This window comes from Oncorhynchus mykiss, chromosome 26 (genome assembly GCF_057628025.1).
Source record: "Oncorhynchus mykiss isolate SJ-2025 chromosome 26, ASM5762802v1, whole genome shotgun sequence".
NCBI lineage: Eukaryota > Metazoa > Chordata > Actinopteri > Salmoniformes > Salmonidae > Oncorhynchus > Oncorhynchus mykiss.
In genome coordinates, this window is record NC_143047.1 from 31347792 (window position 1) to 31365972 (window position 18181).

Genomic DNA, 18181 nt, shown 5'->3' on the forward strand with positions numbered 1-18181 from the left:
GGTGATATACTGAAACACAGACCAGGTGATATACCGAAACACAGACCAGGTGATATACTGAAACACAGACCAGGTGATATACGGAAACACAGACCAGGTGATATACGGAAACACAGACCAGGTGATATACTGAAACACAGACCAGGTGATATACGGAAACACAGACCAGGTGATATACGGAAACACAGACCAGGTGATATACTGAAACACAGACCAGGTGATATACCGAAACACAGACCAGGTGATATACCGAAACACAGACCAGGTGATATACCGAAACACAGACCAGGTGATATACCGAAACACAGACCAGGTGATATACCGAAACACAGACCAGGTGATATACTGAAACACAGACCAGGTGATATACCGAAACACAGACCAGGTGATATACTGAAACACAGACCAGGTGATATACTGAAACACAGACCAGGTGATATACCGAAACACAGACCAGGTGATATACCGAAACACAGACCAGGTGATATACTGAAACACAGACCAGGTGATATACTGAAACACAGACCAGGTGATATACCGAAACACAGACCAGGTGATATACTGAAACACAGACCAGGTGATATACTGAAACACAGACCAGGTGATATACTGTTCATAATTCAACATGACATGTTGCACAGTAACAACCATACCGTAGAACATCTGATGGGGGAACCAGAGTTTCAATCTGTTAAATTTGGATCAAATTAGAGCTGTACGTTGTCCTCCACATAAATCTGAGTTTTAGACAGTAGCTAGGTTTCCATCAGAATATTATAGAAACAATATGCATATTCCCACCAGAGATGTTTATCAAATTGACTTGTTGTGGATAAAAGGCTGATGTAGTACACATAGAAGTAACTATAAATAAATGGGGTTCCATCACATTTAACTCTACTGATGGTTTTGTTGCGTTATATAGCAAATGGTTCCACTCTGGCCGTGGCATGTGTGTTCCAACCAACAGCTTGCAGATCCAGAGTAGCTTTAGCCTACATGACATTATTATGGACATAGAGCCAGATACAGTGTAGCTATAGCCTACATGACATTATTATGGACATAGAGCCAGATACAGTGTAACTATAGCCTACATGACATTATTATGGACATAGAGCCAGATACAGTGTAACTATAGCCTACATGACATTATTATGGACATAGAGCCAGATACAGTGTAGCTATAGCCTACATGACATTATTATGGACATAGAGCCAGATACAGTGTAACTATAGCCTACATGACATTATTATGGACATAGAGCCAGATACAGTGTAGCTATAGCCTACATGACATTATTATGGACATAGAGCCAGATACAGTGTAACTATAGCCTACATGACATTATTATGGACATAGAGCCAGATACAGTGTAGCTATAGCCTACATGACATTATTATGGACATAGAGCCAGATACAGTGTAACTATAGCCTACATGACATTATTATGGACAAAGAGCCAGATACAGTGTAACTATAGCCTACATGACATTATTATGGACAAAGAGCCAGATACAGTGTAACTATAGCCTACATGACATTATTATGGACATAGAGCCAGATACAGTGTAGCTATAGCCTACATGACATTATTATGGACATAGAGCCAGATACAGTGTAACTATAGCCTACATGACATTATTATGGATACAATGTAGCTATAGCCTACATGACATTATTATGGACAAAGAGCCAGATACAGTGTAGCTATAGCCTACATGACATTATTATGGACATAGAGCCAGATACAGTGTAACTATAGTCTACATGACATTATTATGGACATAGAGCCAGATACAGTGTAGCTATAGTCTACATGACATTATTATGGATACAATGTAGCTATAGCCTACATGACATTATTATGGACAAAGAGCCAGATACAGTGTAGCTATAGCCTACATGACATTATTATGGACATAGAGCCAGATACAGTGTAGCTATAGCCTACATGACATTATTATGGACATAGAGCCAGATACAGTGTAGCTATAGCCTACATGACATTATTATGGACATAGAGCCAGATACAGTGTAGCTATAGCCTACATGACATTATTATGGACATAGAGCCAGATACAGTGTAGCTATAGTCTACATGACATTATTATGGACATAGAGCCAGATACAGTGTAGCTATAGTCTACATGACATTATTATGGACATAGAGCCAGATACAGTGTAGCTTTAGCCTACATGACATTATTATGGACATAGAGCCAGATACAGTGTAGCTATAGCCTACATGACATTATTATGGACATAGAGCCAGATACAGTGTAGCTATAGCCTACATGACATTATTATGGACAAAGAGCCAGATTCTTCATTTGTCAAAACGTTAACAAAGCATGGATCATCATGTCACCAGAATAAGACCCTGGATATTTATTGGAAAGGCACATCAAGCCCATCACCTTGTACCTTCACCACCCTGTAAAGTTAACATATTTCATCTGTAGCCTAAATCGTAGTGGGAGGACCACACAAAATGTCATTGTGCAACTTAAATTTACTTCAATATTAGTGCACAAACGCGTTTTAGACAAAAAGATCCTACCTTGTCTCAGTGGTGCCGCTCTGTACCATCCCTCATTCATATATCTTTATGTACATATTCTTTATCCCCTTACACTTGTGTCTATAAGACAGTAGTTTTGGAATTGTTAGCTAGATTACTTGTTGGTTATTACTGCATTGTCGGAACTAGAAGCACAAGCATTTCGCTACACTCGCATTAACATCTGCTAACCATGTGTATGTGACAAATAAAATTTGATTTGATTTGGTGATTTTAAACACAAAAAGATCCTACCTTGTCTCAGTGGTGATTTTAGACACAAAAAGATCCTATATCCTTTCTACTGACAATGGAGATGTACAAACTACGGCATAAGGGGGAGACAGACAAGCCACCTGCTCTGAATGATGGGTCGCCACTGCCTTGTATAGTGTATTTTGTTTTGTCGACATTTGGAAAGTTACATTTATAATATATCTCTATGGGGAGCGCGCCAAATCTTTTGATGAATTCCAAAACCAAAAAATCTCAAAGTGGAAGAGCAAAACTAAGATGACAAGGCTACCTGACTGGCAGGTGAGTGACGTACTTTACTCGCATAAAAAGGCTGGATGGAAAACTGGTTAGTAAGACAGTTTGTCAGCTATTTTTGGAGGCCTTGGTGGTGATTGTGTGTGTAGGTAGGTTCTCTCTCCAGTCTCTGCGTCTCCCAGCGGTAGTTTTGGCCTCTCTCTCCTATCTCCAGTCTCTGCGTCTCCCAGCAGTAGTTTTGGCCTCTCTCTCCTATCTCCAGTCTCTGCGTCTCCCAGCGGTAGTTTTGGCCTCTCTCTCCTATCTCCAGTCTCTGCGTCTCCCAGCGGTAGTTTTGGCCTCTCTCTCCTATCTCCAGTCTCTGCGTCTCCCAGCGGTAGTTTTGGCCTCTCTCTCCTATCTCCAGTCTCTGCGTCTCCCAGCAGTAGTTTTGGCCTCTCTCTCCTATCTGCAGTCTCTGTGTCTCCCAGCGGTAGTTTTGGCCTCTCTCTCCTATCTGCAGTCTCTGCATCTCTCAGCGGTAGTTTTGGCCTCTCTCTCCTATCTGCAGTCTCTTCGTCTCTCAGCGGTAGTTTTGGCCTCTCTCTCCTATCTGCAGTCTCTGTATCTCCCAGCGGTAGTTTTGGCCTCTCTCTCCTATCTGCAGTCTCTGTGTCTCTCAGCGGTAGTTTTGGCCTCTCTCTCCTATCTGCAGTCTCTTCGTCTCTCAGCGGTAGTTTTGGCCCCTCTCTCCTCCCTGCAGGCTCTGCGTCTCTCAGCGGTAGTTTTGGCCTCTCTCTCCTATCTGCAGTCTCTTCGTCTCTCAGCGGTAGTTTTGGCCTCTCTCTCCTATCTGCAGTCTCTGTATCTCCCAGCGGTAGTTTTGGCCTCTCTCTCCTATCTGCAGTCTCTGTCTCTCAGCGGTAGTTTTGGCCTCTCTCTCCTATCTGCAGTCTCTTCGTCTCTCAGCGGTAGTTTTGGCCTCTCTCTCCTATCTGCAGTCTCTGTATCTCCCAGCGGTAGTTTTGGCCCCTCTCTCCTATCTGCAGTCTCTGCGTCTCTCAGCGGTAGTTTTGGCCTCTCTCTCCTATCTGCAGTCTCTTCGTCTCTCAGCGGTAGTTTTGGCCCCTCTCTCCTCCCTGCAGGCTCTGCGTCTCTCAGCAGTAGTTTTGGCCTCTCTCTCCTCCCTGCAGCCTCAGCGTCTCCCAGCGGTTGTCTTAGCCTTGTTGATCAGTGTGTGTAGGTAACAGTAGAAGTACATCAGGTTGTCGTACTGTCCTGTGTACTCCTGTCTCAGACACAGCTCCTGGTAGTCCTTGAGGAAGTAGTAGACAGCCTCTATGGTTGCCAGGTAGGTGTCTGGAGAACCTTTCTGATGGCGCCAGAAACACGTCTTCCTGGTCTTCAGCTCCACACGGAGCAACGCTGCTGGAACAGAGAAAAGAACAGTCCATCAGTCATTATCAGGGCCAGGAGTTTGTCCTGTTCACATTGTGACCCGACCAGGAAAAACTCTGGGCTCTTGTTGTAGGCTATAACTAGGTAATAACAAAGTAGTTATGTAATGTACAGCACTTTAAGCTACATCAATGCTGTCTATCATAATTACCCTGTAGTCTCTCATCTGTGATGATTCTGGTGGTCTGGTTCCATGTGCTGTCGATGAACACCACTCTCTGGAGGGGACAGGCCCCTGGTGTCTCAGTCTGGCCCTCTATCCCTGCTTCCCCTCCCCTCTCTTCTGTGTGTGTGGCTCCTGATGTGTGTCCCTCAGCCTGCTGTGTGGCCCCTGGCGTCTCCTCGGCTCTGGGCCTCTTTGGGGACGGTTCCTCATCTGGGGAGGCAGCTGACTTCATGACAGCCAGGTTCTGTAATCTGCATGTCATCTCCTCCACTGAGACTGATCCAGGACCAGGGAACACCAGCACTACCTAAACATGCACGCACACACACCCAATACTTGTCACAGTCATTTCAAGTCAACATAATACAAATGGTATTAATATTATCTAATCAGGTTACGTTAAAATGACACATTTTTATGTATATGATGTGGTAAACAAACTGTTTATTAGTTAATCAGGCTCACATTGTTCTCTGAATATTTGTTCATATGAAGATGAGGAAAAGCTGACTAACTTTGTCATCTTCATACTCAGGTATGCAGGGGTAGGTGTAGATGGTGACATCATCGGGGGCGAGGATCTTGGCGTGTATGGCTGTGCTCTTCCCATCAACCTCACTGGGATGCTTGATGATGTCAATCTTTATAGGGAGCTGCAAACACAAGTTAGAGGAAGTTTACAGTGTGACCAACCATGTTCATCCATTACAGGTCAGGTATTACCAATACAAACAGTCAACACAGGCACTGTGAATTGTCTCAAACTTGTATCTATACCTACACCATAAGTTTGATCAATTAGTTGAATCAGGTGTTCTTTCATGCTGGGCTGTAACAAAAGCCTGCATCTGCACCAGAACCGAAGTACACTTCAATTTAGTGTGTGAGGCACCGTAAGTAGTACCACTATCTCTGACAGCCCATGTCTGCAGGCTAGTGCTTTAATAAAACCAATCAGACTGGCAACTACAAGCCTGTGTGCTTTAATAAAACCAATCAGACTGGCCACTACAAGCCTGTGTGCTTTAATAAAACCAATCAGACTGGCCACTACAAGCCTGTGTGCTTTAATAAAACCAATCAGACTGGCCACTACAAGCCTGTGTGCTTTAATAAAACCAATCAGACTGGCCACTACAAGCCTGTGTGCTTTAATAAAACCAATCAGACTGGCCACTACAAGCCTGTGTGCTTTAATAAAACCAATCAGACTGGCCACTACAAGCCTGTGTGCTTTAATAAAACCAATCAGACTGGCCACTACAAGCCTGTGTGCTTTAATAAAACCAATCAGACTGGCCACTACAAGCCTGTGTGCTTTAATAAAACCAATCAGACTGGCCACTACAAGCCTGTGTGCTTTAATAAAACCAATCAGACTGGCCACCAGAAGCCTGTGTGCTTTAATAAAACCAATCAGACTGGCCACTACAAGCCTGTGTGCTTTAATAAAACCAATCAGACTGGCCACTACAAGCCTGTGTGCTTTAATAAAACCAATCAGACTGGCCACTACAAGCCTGTGTGCTTTAATAAAACCAATCAGACTGGCCACTACAAGCCTGTGTGCTTTAATAAAACCAATCAGACTGGCCACTACAAGCCTGTGTGCTTTAATAAAACCAATCAGACTGGCCACTACAAGCCTGTGTGCTTTAATAAAACCAATCAGACTGGCCACTACAAGCCTGTGTGCTTTAATAAAACCAATCAGACTGGCCACTACAAGCCTGTGTGCTTTAATAAAACCAATCAGACTGGCCACTACAAGCCTGTGTGCTTTAATAAAACCAATCAGACTGGCCACTACAAGCCTGTGTACTTTAATAAAACCAATCAGACTGGCAACTACAAGCCTGTGTGCTTTAATAAAACCAATCAGACTGGCCACTACAAGCCTGTGTGCTTTAATAAAACCAATCAGACTGGCCACTACAAGCCTGTGTGCTTTAATAAAACCAATCAGACTGGCCACTACAAGCCTGTGTGCTTTAATAAAACCAATCAGACTGGCCACCAGAAGCCTGTGTGTGTTATGTTTAATAAGGCCAATAAGGAGAACAGAGCTCCAGATCTTTCCCTGACCTTGACAGAGGGGATTTCCTGCTGGCTGACGCCCACTAAAGAGCAGCAGGTGTAGCAGAAGAACATCCGGGAGCCTCCACAGCTAGAACACTTCAGCCTGCCCCTCTGCTGCGCCTGCTCCAGCTCCCTGTGTGGAGCCAGCTTCAGACCATGGAGGGGAGGGGAGGCAGGGACAGGGTTCTGTTTGGTTACTGGTTTGGAGTCCTTGTCAGGTTGTTGGGTTTTAGCCAGTGGTGATTTGGGAGAGGAGGACACGTCCACACCACTGGGACTGGCTAGCACGTCCGAACTGGACATCCTACTGACTGACTGGAGGTGGCTGACAACAAACAAAACATCAAACTGGAGAATCAGGTGCACAGCCTGGGACGTAGTTATACCAGTTAGCTAGGTAGTTGGCTCGCTACTAAGCAAGGCACAACAAATAAGTCAAAAGCCCGCATTTCAAAACATTGCAATATGGATAACTCATTCAAAAGATATAGAATTTTAAATCAATGGTCACAAGAAAATGCAATGAGTCATTTCTAAAATATATATATATGGTTTTAAATACATTAATACCAATAATGAAAAAATACAATGTTGACACAGGTATGTTGAATATTGGTCTATAGAGAACTTTTCTACCCATCTCAGCTAAAGTGGGGTGGGAAATACTCAGTAGTTAGTATGGTTAGTTTTGGAGTGGGACTGTGTAATACATACCCAGCAGCACGACGTTCTCCGCCCTCTCTAACGCCCAATGCAATATACTGTAATAGACAGTACATGGGATACATATTGGCTTGTAGAAAGGTATAAAAGTTGTCTCAGCTAACGTGGGCTGGGAAATACTCAGTAGGGTCTCTACCATTAGCTGGTAATCCTCTGCTTTTGGCCGTTCTTTTTTTATGCAGATAAAATAGTTGACAGGCATCACCCACCACATCACAATGGTAGACATTCATCACCCACCACTTCACAATGGTAGACAGGCATCACCCACCACTTCACAATGGTAGACAGACATCACCCACCACTTCACAATGGTAGACAGGCATCACCCACCACTTCACAATGGTAGACAGGCATCACTCACCACTTCACAATGGTAGACAGGCATCACCCACCACTTCACAATGGTAGACAGGCATCACCCACCACTTCACAATGGTAGACAGGCTATCAGTGTATCACCCACCACTTCACAATGGTAGACAGGCTATCAGTGCATCACCCACCACTTCACAATGGTAGACAGGCTATCAGTGCATCACCCACCACTTCAATGGTAGACAGGCTATCAGTGCATCACCCACCACTTCACAATGGTAGACAGGCTATCAGTGCATCACCCACCACTTCACAATGGTAGACAGGCTATCAGTGTATCCCCCACCACTTCACAATGGTGGACAGGCTATCAGTGTATCACCCACCACTTCACAATGGTAGACAGGCTATCAGTGCATCACCCACCACTTCATAATGGTAGACAGGCTATCAGTGTATCACCCACCACTTCACAATGGTGGACAGGCTATCAGTGCATCACCCACCACTTCACAATGGTGGACAGGCTATCAGTGCATCACCCACCACTTCACAATGGTAGACAGGCTATCAGTGCATCACCCACCACTTCACAATGGTGGACAGGCTATCAGTGCCTCACCCACCACTTCACAATGGTGGACAGGCTATCAGTGCATCACCCACCACTTCACAATGTGCGCTGGAGGAAGTATACATTTTTAAAACATACTTCATTGTTTGAAACCCGAATGTTTTACCACATTGTGAGGCACGTCTTACATTGCTTGAAAATCCAACCATAGAAACATGGAGGCAATTATTTTAGAAAGACTTCATAGGCATCACACAAGTTTCAAGTTTGGGGAGCATATCATTTCTTCTACAGATCTGTACCAGTTATGATCTTCATATGCACGTTTTCATGGAATAGTTTAATTTCAACAATAACATTTTTGTTTCTCAATCATTGTCTTGTGGTTAATCAAAACATTCTTAATGTTAATCAGCACCAGTCTCTGACATATGGACACATTTATACACTGATCATTGGCGGTTAAATAGCTTAAATGATCAGCTGGAGCTCAGAGATGGCCAATGCAGCCGTTGGCCTAGAACTTCCATTATCAACTAAGTTAAAATACATAAAGACGACAAATAAAAACAGTAGAAAATATATACTGATAAATTCAGATTCTTTCACATTCATCTCTCAACTCAACTTGTCTGTCTGCCTCCCTTTCTGTCTGTCTGTCTGCCTCCCTTGGATTGAGCTATCACTAGTGAAGCGCAACATTGTATCAAATCAATCAACTGGATCTGACCCAAAGCTGTCTCTAGTGAACTTGCAACGATCAACTAGTCTATTCCGGGCCCTCAGAGTTTCCTCAGAGATTTTTGCGCAAGGGAAACTTATTTTATGACTGGATATATGAGATCATAAGATTATGATATTTTGCTCTTTCACACCGAGGCTTGGTGATTATCGAGGGGAACTATTAGGAGGCCTACTGTGAGGAACTATTAGGAGGCCTACTGTGAGGAACTATTAGGAGGCCTACTGTGAGGAACTATTAGGAGGCCTACTGTGAGGAACTATTAGGAGGCCTACTGTGAGGAACTATTAGGAGGCCTACTGTGAGGAACTATTAGGAGGCCTACTGTGAGGAACTATTAGGAGGCCTACTGTGAGGAACTATTAGGAGGCCTACTGTGAGGAACTATTAGGAGGCCTACTGTGAGGAACTATTAGGCGGCCTACTGTGAGGAACTATTAGGAGGCCTACTGTGAGGAACTATTAGGAGGCCTACTGTGAGGAACTATTAGGAGGCCTACTGTGAGGAACTATTAGGAGGCCTACTGTGAGGAACTATTAGGCAGCCTACTGTGAGGAACTATTAGGAGGCCTACTGTGAGGAACTATTAGGAGGCCTACTGTGAGGAACTATTAGGAGGCCTACTGTGAGGAACTATTAGGAGGCCTACTGTGAGGAACTATTAGGAGGCCTACTGTGAGGAACTATTAGGAGGCCTACTGTGAGGAACTATTAGGAGGCCTACTGTGAGGAACTATTAGGAGGCCTACTGTGAGGAACTATTAGGAGGCCTACTGTGAGGAACTATTAGGAGGCCTACTGTGAGGAACTATTAGGAGGCCTACTGTGAGGAACTATTAGGAGGCCTACTGTGAGGAACTATTAGGAGGCCTACTGTGAGGAACTATTAGGAGGCCTACTGTGAGGAACTATTAGGAGGCCTACTGTGAGGAACTATTAGGAGGCCTACTGTGAGGAACTATTAGGAGGCCTACTGTGAGGAACTATTAGGAGGCCTACTGTGAGGAACTATTAGGAGGCCTACTGTGAGGAACTATTAGGAGGCCTACTGTGAGGAAATATTAGGCAATCATTTGCAATGGAAGTAATAAAAAAAGAAAACTTTTGACTGACTGTGTGAGGTGAAGAAAATAATTACTAAAGCTCAGCTTATTAGTGGTGGACATGGTGATTTAAGACAATCAAAAATCGAACATCCCTAAATGGGCATTTTCTTACATTTGTGCCCAACAGGCCAGGTAGGCTACTTCTATGCGTGCTCAGGCGCGTGTGTTCCCTCAACATTAGACAGAAACAGAAACAAGAAACAAGGCCCATGCTCATTGCTCACATAGAGCACTCCAAACAAATGACAATGACTACTGAGTATTTCCCAACACACTTTAGCTGAGACTGGTCAAAAACTTCTCTCTACAAGCCAATGTGTATTGCTTTGGGGATTATAGATTTTTTTAAATTTGATTTAACTAGGCAGATTGGGTGGAGTGAAAAGCCAGCAGCAGGCTGTGCGACACAGCCCCCCACCAAAACTAGTAGAGACCCTACTGATATTTCCCACCCCAGTTTAGCTGAGACAGGCATAGCAGCGGGAAGTAGGGATGCTGTGTCGCAAAAAAAAAATGGGGAAAAAAAATTAACCTTTTTGGGGGGGTTCCACAAAAGTAGTGCACTGGGCCTTTAATAGTGCTGTATTAGTGGACCCATATAGCCAGCCATCAACAGCCCCCCCCCCCAAAAAAAGTTCTCTACAAGCCAATAAGTATCCCACATACAGTGTATTGCATTGCAGAGATAGGAGTGGTTGAAGTAAGGAGTCACCAGTACTCTGTATTAAACCCGTTGCCCAGCACAAGAGACCCATTTAAGTTTTGCAGAATCTATTGAATCATTTCAATAACATTATTTGTATTTTGTTAAAAGTGTATTTATTTAAATATAGCCTACACAATAGCTTAACATACCAGTATCTGTGTAAATTTATACAAATAAATGCGGTATAAATAATACAATATTTAAATTATCCATACATTTATTCAGAGGAGGTTGCAATGCTGTGAAAAAAAAGTTGTACCACAGAACAATGAGACAAATATTTCACCGGATGTATAAATGTGAAACTTCTGCTTGGCGTTTCCACAGTAAGAGGAAGCCCAGTGGGAGAATATTATTGCTAGAACGGGCTAATATAATCTGGCTAGCTCGTGCTTGGCTCTGCCCACTATGATTAATTTGTTCCGATTGGAAACGACAGGCTGTGGTCTATCTTGATTTAGTTATAAAACTATTTGGTTGTTCTGCACTAGAGTGCTAAAAAATATATATATTACCAAAGTTTAGCATGTCTTTGCAGGGGGAATGCTGGGCATAATATCCTGTTGCTAGGAGAACGGTAATGTCAGCACTGCAGTGTGTAAGCAAAGAGTTGTACAACTAACTATTGTGCGAACTTAGTTAGCTAGAATCTTGTTGCAGATAATGTTAGCTAGCTAAATTAGCTTGAGGCTATAAAACACGTTCATATAGCGATACAATGAATGTTTTTATCTAACAGTGGAAGACATAAATCCCATTTCACAATTCATTAACGTTACCTGTTTAAAATGAGACTTGATCCAATTGATTTAGAGCAATTGTATATGTACTCTGAAGCGGAGCAAGCATGGACTCGCTCTACACCGGAAGTGTCAACCGGAAGAAGTTAGCGGCGCTAATGTTAATGACAGCTGTTACCTAGCAACGGAACACATGCGTAATATTTTGACACTCAGGGCTGAGCATCTTTGGAGGGTCAGAGACAAAACATGGCTAAACAACAAGACCCAGAGGACGATGAAGAAATCCTGAGCACGTTTGAAAAGTTTGTTCGGAATCAGGGACTGGTAAGAAAAGCCTTATAAACAATGGTTATTTATTAGAGACTGCTGCCAATGTGTTAATTTGACGTTAGCTAACGTTAACAAGTAGTTCCTAGCACAGTCCAGGCAAGATTACATAGTGTAGGCAATTTTGTTTTCTACCATGTGTTAAGCTGAAACAATTCATTTGCTAATTATATACACTACCGATCAAAAGTTTTAGACACCTACTCATTCAAGGGTTTTTCTTAATTTTTTACTATTTTCTACATTGTAGAATAATAGTTAAGACATCATAACTATGAAATAACACATATGGAATCATGTAGTAACCCAAAAAGTGTTAAACAAATCAAAATATATTTTATGGTTGAGATTCTTCAAATAGCCACCCTATTTGAAGGAGTTCCCACATATGCTGAGCACTTGTTGGCTGCTTTTCCTTCACTCTGCGGTCCGACTCACCCCAAACCATCTCATTTGGGTTGAGGTTGGGTGATTGTGGAGGCCAGGTCATCTGATGCAGCACTCCATCACTCGTCATCTTGGTAAAAATGGCCCTTACACAGCCTGGAGGTGTGTTGGGTCATTGTCCTGTTGAAAAACAAACGATAGTCCCGCTAAGCTCAAACCAGATGGGATGGCATATCGCTGCAGAATGCTGTGGTAGCCATGCTGGTTAAGTGTGCCTTGAATTCTAAATACCAGCAAAGCACCATCACACCTCCTCCTCCATGCTTTACGGTGGGAAATACACATGCGGAGGTCATATTTGGACTCCAGACCAAATGACACATTTCCACTGGTTTAATGTCCATTGCTCATGTTTCTTGGCCCAAGCAAGTCTCTTCTTATTATTGGTGTCCTTTAGTAGTGGTTTCTTTGCAGCAATTCGACCCTGAAGGCCTGAATCACACAGTCTCATCTGAACAGTTGATGTTGAGATGTGTCTGTTACTTGAACTTTGTGAAGCATTTATTTGGGCTGCAATTTCTGAGGCTTAGATCTCTAATGAACTTATCATCTGCAGCAGAGGTAACTCTGGTTCTTCCTTTCATGTGGAGGTCCTCATGAGAGCCAGTTTCACCATAGTGCTTGATGGTTTTTGCGACTGCACTTGAAGAAACTTTCAAAGTTCTTGAAATTTTCCGTATTGACTGACCTTCATGTCTTAAAGTTATGATGGTCTGTTGTTTCTCTTTGCATATTTCTGCAGTTCATAATATGGACTTGGTCAATTACCAAAACAGGGCTATCTTCTGAATACCACCCCTACCTTTGTCACAACACAACTGATTGGCTCAAACGCATTAAGAAGGAAAGAAATTCCACAAATTAACTTTTAAGAAATGCATTCCAGGTGACTACCTCATGAAGCTGGTTGAGAGAATGCCAAGAGTGTGCAACGCTGCATCAAGGCAAAAGGTGGCTATTTAAAGAATCTCAAATATAAAATATATTTAGATTTGTTTTACACTTTTTTGGTTACTATGTGTTATTTCATAGTTTTTATGTCTTCACTAATATTCTAAAATATAGAAAATAGTAAAAAATGAAGAAAAACCCTTGAATGAGTATTGGTGTTCTAAAACCTTTGACTGGTAGTATAGGTATCTGAGATGGATAACAACATGATAATAATCAACATAAATACTCACATATAACAAATAGGCCTACATCATGATACTGAAACGGTCTCTCAACGTTTTCTGTAGGTTGACTGGCCCGTGGCGTTTGAGGAGAATATAGAGATATCATCCCACTTCAAACATTACAGTCATCCCAGACAGATATATGACTACTTTAAAGTAAACGTGCCATTCCCAGTGGACGTCACCATGTCCTTCTCCAAGAGCATAGAGGAGCTATATTCCAAGATAAAACTACATGCATCCATAATGTCACAAGAACAGAGCAAAAACAAGAATGGGGAGTCCGTGTTTGATGACATTAATACATGTAAGTAGCTACACTACCCACAGCTCTCAAATTCACCATCAGGCCAAATTGTATATTTCTAACCCAGGTCATTGAAACATAGGGCTGCTGTGAAGTGGTGATACCGTTGCCATTATCTCAATGTTTCTTTCTCAGATAAAATGTATGTGCAAAGAGCACATCGAATCATGAAAGAGCAGGTAATGATTTCAGACAGTGAAAGTGCAGAGTTGCAGTTATAATTATTTGTATTAGATTGTATCATTTATATAGGATGATTCTGATTTACAACAACATTGACTGTTTAATTCCAGAGTGAGGCAGTGTCGCGGAGCTTGGACATCAAGGTGAGTCTGTTGTCTTGTCTGTTTATGGCTCTTTACACCATGAGGGACATATATCTCTGGTGTTTACTTAGTTAAACTAATGAGTTGTGTTTCTCCAGGACTATGACTACCCAGGGTTTGATGCAGTCGAGGACACTGACATCCCAGGACATCCTGATGCCTTACAGCATTTGGACAGAGTATCAGAGGCCCAAGGCTTTAATGTACGTACCTTCAAACTCAAATCTTGTGTGTGTGTGTGTGTGTGTGTGTGTGTGTGTGTGTGTGTGTGTGTGTGTGTGTGTGTGTGTGTGTGTGTGTGTGTGTGTGTGTGTGTGTGTGTGTGTGTGAGAGAGTGTGAGAGTACCAGACCAGAGTTCTGCTCTCCCTCATCACAGGGGAATACTGTGGCAGCTCTGCAACCAATCACATTAATCTAAGGAGCAGCCAGGCTCCTATTAAAGTCCTGTAGTATTAACAGTTCCAGGCTGCATCCTAAATGGTACCCTATTCCCTATATAGTGCACTACTTTTAAACCAGGGCCTGTAGAGTTTCCCATAGGGCTCTGGTCAAAAGTAGTTCAGTATACAGAAACGGAGAGACAAATGAAAGGCAGAGTAAACCAGCGCTGGGCTAGGTCTTATTTATGACCACAAACACTAATATCCATCCATTGCGCTGAAAGCCAGATGTGGCCGGTCCGGGTGATGGAGAGCAGACTTGTTATGTTATGTCAGGTCTCACAGATACCTGAGCTGTCACAGCTTTTAGGAAAAAGAGAAACGGATCGCATGCAAACTTCGCATGCTTGTCAAGCACATGTGTATTGAATGTGGCCCTCTCCTGCTCTCGGTGCATGCGGTCGGATTCGACTGCATTCCAAGCACACATGATTAATCTCTCACATATGTACTTTAGCTATGCTGCTGTGTGTCAGTCTTTAACAGCAGGGTGGATTGGTATTCATTGAAAAGTAGATTAGAGATTAGCTAGTTATCTGTAATGCTTTATTTAACACTGCTGTGTCAGCTGGTATTTACCGACACAATTGGGAACTACCTACCAACAGTAAGGTCATGGTGGCTGTTTCACTGAGTTATCAAAATACTAAAGAATAATTATTGAGCAATTATTATGTAATTACCACTTTGCAATGACCATTTAATTGCTGTGTGTACATAACAGAACAATTCCGTCTCATTGGGGTTAGGCTAATCATCATTAATCCTGCCGTATGTGTGTGTATGATTCTTTACTGCAGCCAGGCTTCCTGAAGATCTGGAGGCCGTTCTTTCTGTGTGATCTGTCCGTGGCTGTTCTCAAAGACACATTCTGGTGGTTCTTCCTCAACAGATTTAAGGTGACTTCACTCCAACCTTTGGGATGCACTATATCAACAGACAATGCAACCAAGACATGTAACTTTGATACATATATTAACATGAGGCAGATGATGGGGAGGCTCGTCTTTTACTCCAGCCTGTACAGTACATCCATCTGGTAATCCAACTGGTAATATAGTATTTATAGATGAATGTGATTTAGAGGAAATGCGTGCAGTGAAAATGATCTTATCTGAAGGTTTCTGCCAGATTCCACAACTAAGTTATGATATACTCAGTATTAAGCAGAGGCAGTCTTACACACGTATGCACATTAGAACTATTGAAATATCTAAATATTGTACGTAATAGTTCCTGATAGAGTTGAGTAAATGATGAAATGTATAGCTCTGTGCGTACATTTATTTTAGAATATGTTCTGACAGTTGTTGATGCTGTCAGGTTAGGTAGCCTGCAGTACCTTACAGTGTGGAATTGTGTGTCAATATCCTCCCAGCCTAATGTGGAGGAGGAGAGCCAGTTGTTTGATCGGATCTCTGGAGCCTTTGTCTCTCTGCTGATGACCGTTCAGATGGACCTGAAGGACAAGCTCTTTAAGGTACTTATGTATATTTAACAAACACTGTTATCCAGAGAGACTTACATTCAGAGCATTCAGCTGTCACAGTCATTGCAAGTAGAACCTTCTTCAAAAACAGCTGCTGTCTGCAAAATCACTGCTTCTAACTTACTTGAAGAAAAGACAAGTATCAGTGTTTGTGCAAGACAAGACAAGTGCACCAGTTACAGTAAAGACTGTGTGTGTGTTCCAGGTATATGCAGACTGCCTGGCCCAGGCGGTCTACGCAGCGTTCTACGGAGCGTTCCCTGAGTCCATGGAACGTCTAGGCCATGACTTCAAGACAGACCTGGCTGACCTCATCTCCCTCTGGGTGTCAGGTTAGTGTTATTGTTTGGGTCTGGTGATCATGGCATGCAACCACATCACGCTGTATTTAGAGAGCAGTTTAACATCTAAATGCATTACAGACTTTCTAAACAACAAAATGACAAACTGTAAATGATAAAGAACAACAAAGATCAAATCAAAATCTATTTGTCACATGCTTGGTAAACAACAGGTGTAGACTAACAGTGAAATGCTTACTTACGGGCCCTTCTTAACAATGCAGAGAGAAAATAGAAATATTTTAGAAGCAAATTGTAACACGAGGAATAAATACACAGTGAGTAATGATAACTTGGCTATATACCCGGGGTACCCGTACTGAGTCGGTGTACAATGTCATTTAGGTAGATATGTACATATAGGTAGTGGTAAAGTGACTACGCAACAGATTGCAGAGCTGGAACCTGGGCTTGCAGATAATAAAAAGTAGCAGCAGCGTATGTGATGAGTCAAAAGAGTCAACGCAGACAGTCCAGGTAGCTGTGTTGTTATCTATTTAGCAGTCTTATGGCTTGGGGGTAGAAGCTGTTCAGGGTGTTGTTGTTTCCAGACCAGCACCGGTATCGCTTGCCATTCGGTAGCAGAGACACCAGTCTATGTCTTGGGTCTGACAGTTTTTGGCCCGTCCTTTTTTTAAATTTAAATTTTATTTTTTCACCTTTATTTAACCAGGCAAGTCAGTTAAGAACAAATTCTTATTTTCAATGACAGCCTAGGAACAGTGGGTTAACTGACTGTTCAGGGGCAGAACGACAGCTTAGGGATTTGAACTTGCAACCTTCCGGTTACTAGTCCAACGCTCTAACCACTAGGCTACCCTGCCGCCCCTTTGATAAGAACAACATACATTTAGTGTTTAAAAATAGTTTGCCTGTCTCCTATTTGTCTCTGTTAGGTGTGAAGCCCACCCTGTTGTCATGGCAGAGCTGGAACCTGGGCTGGCTGGATCCTGTAGACACGTCCGGGAAGAGCCATGGAGAGTCAGCATGTGGTAAGACCTGATCTACTGACCTGTTGTTTCAGATTTACTGAGGGTTTACATCTACTGACCTGTTGTTTCAGATTTACTGAGAGTTTACATCTACTGACCTGTTGTTTCAGATTTACTGAGAGTTTACATCTACTGACCTGTTGTTTCAGATTTACTGAGAGTTTACATCTACTGACCTGTTGTTTCAGATTCACATCTACTGACCTGTTGTTTCAGATTTACTGAGAGTTTACATCTACTGACCTGTTGTTTCAGATTTACTGAGGGTTTACATCTACTGACCTGTTGTTTCAGATTTACTGAGGGTTTACATCTACTGACCTGTTGTTTCAGATTCACATCTACTGACCTGTTGTTTCAGATTTACATCTACTGACCTGTTGTTTCAGATTTACTGAGGGTTTACATCTACTGACCTGTTGTTTCAGATTTACTGAGAGTTTACATCTACTGACCTGTTGTTTCAGATTTACTGAGAGTTTACATCTACTGACCTGTTGTTTCAGATTCACGGAGTGTTTACATCTACTGACCTGTTGTTTCAGATGTACTGAGGGTTTACATCTACTGACCTGTTGTTTCAGATTTACTGAGAGTTTACGTCTACTGACCTGTTGTTTCAGATTCACATCTACTGACCTGTTGTTTCAGATTCACGGAGGGTTTATATCTACTGAGCTGT

At 42.5% G+C, this 18181-nt stretch overlaps 2 protein-coding genes and 1 long non-coding RNA gene across 7 annotated transcripts in view; 2 read left to right on the forward strand and 1 right to left on the reverse strand.

The window, feature by feature from the left end:
* The first annotated feature begins 121 nt into the window (after positions 1-121).
* Positions 122-890, forward strand: LOC149971445 (uncharacterized). The gene is made up of 2 exons (XR_016492320.1): positions 122-481; positions 602-890. It is a non-coding gene; the product is annotated as an uncharacterized LOC149971445 (long non-coding RNA).
* A 1473-nt stretch (positions 891-2363) lies between these two features.
* On the reverse strand, positions 2364-11796 carry LOC110518059 (tRNA-uridine aminocarboxypropyltransferase 1). 5 transcript variants are annotated; one of them, XM_090222685.1, is made up of 5 exons: positions 11688-11796; positions 6745-7049; positions 5175-5312; positions 4645-4966; positions 2364-4460 (listed from the first exon to the last, which is right to left on the reverse strand). In XM_090222685.1, exons 2-5 carry the CDS (start codon positions 7039-7041, stop codon positions 4231-4233), a joined length of 987 nt encoding a protein of 328 aa, XP_090078811.1. In that variant the 5' UTR covers positions 7042-7049; positions 11688-11796; the 3' UTR covers positions 2364-4230. The 5 variants fall into 5 exon arrangements, with proteins under 5 accessions (XP_090078811.1, XP_090078810.1, XP_090078809.1 ...); XM_090222684.1 differs by having other exon boundaries at positions 6745-7063; positions 11688-11788; XM_090222683.1 differs by having other exon boundaries at positions 2364-4463; positions 6745-7063; positions 11688-11782.
* Positions 11232-18181, forward strand: part of LOC118965045 (protein FAM227B-like) — a 105230-nt gene continuing 98280 nt past the window's right edge. Inside the window, exons 1-9 of the mRNA XM_090222687.1 lie at positions 11232-11975; positions 13667-13910; positions 14046-14089; positions 14204-14236; positions 14335-14439; positions 15478-15576; positions 16056-16157; positions 16372-16498; positions 17404-17499. Of these exons, the coding sequence (XP_090078813.1) occupies positions 11898-11975; positions 13667-13910; positions 14046-14089; positions 14204-14236; positions 14335-14439; positions 15478-15576; positions 16056-16157; positions 16372-16498; positions 17404-17499 (928 nt within the window). The 5' untranslated portion in view covers positions 11232-11897. The remainder of the gene's footprint in view (positions 11976-13666; positions 13911-14045; positions 14090-14203; positions 14237-14334; positions 14440-15477; positions 15577-16055; positions 16158-16371; positions 16499-17403; positions 17500-18181) is intronic.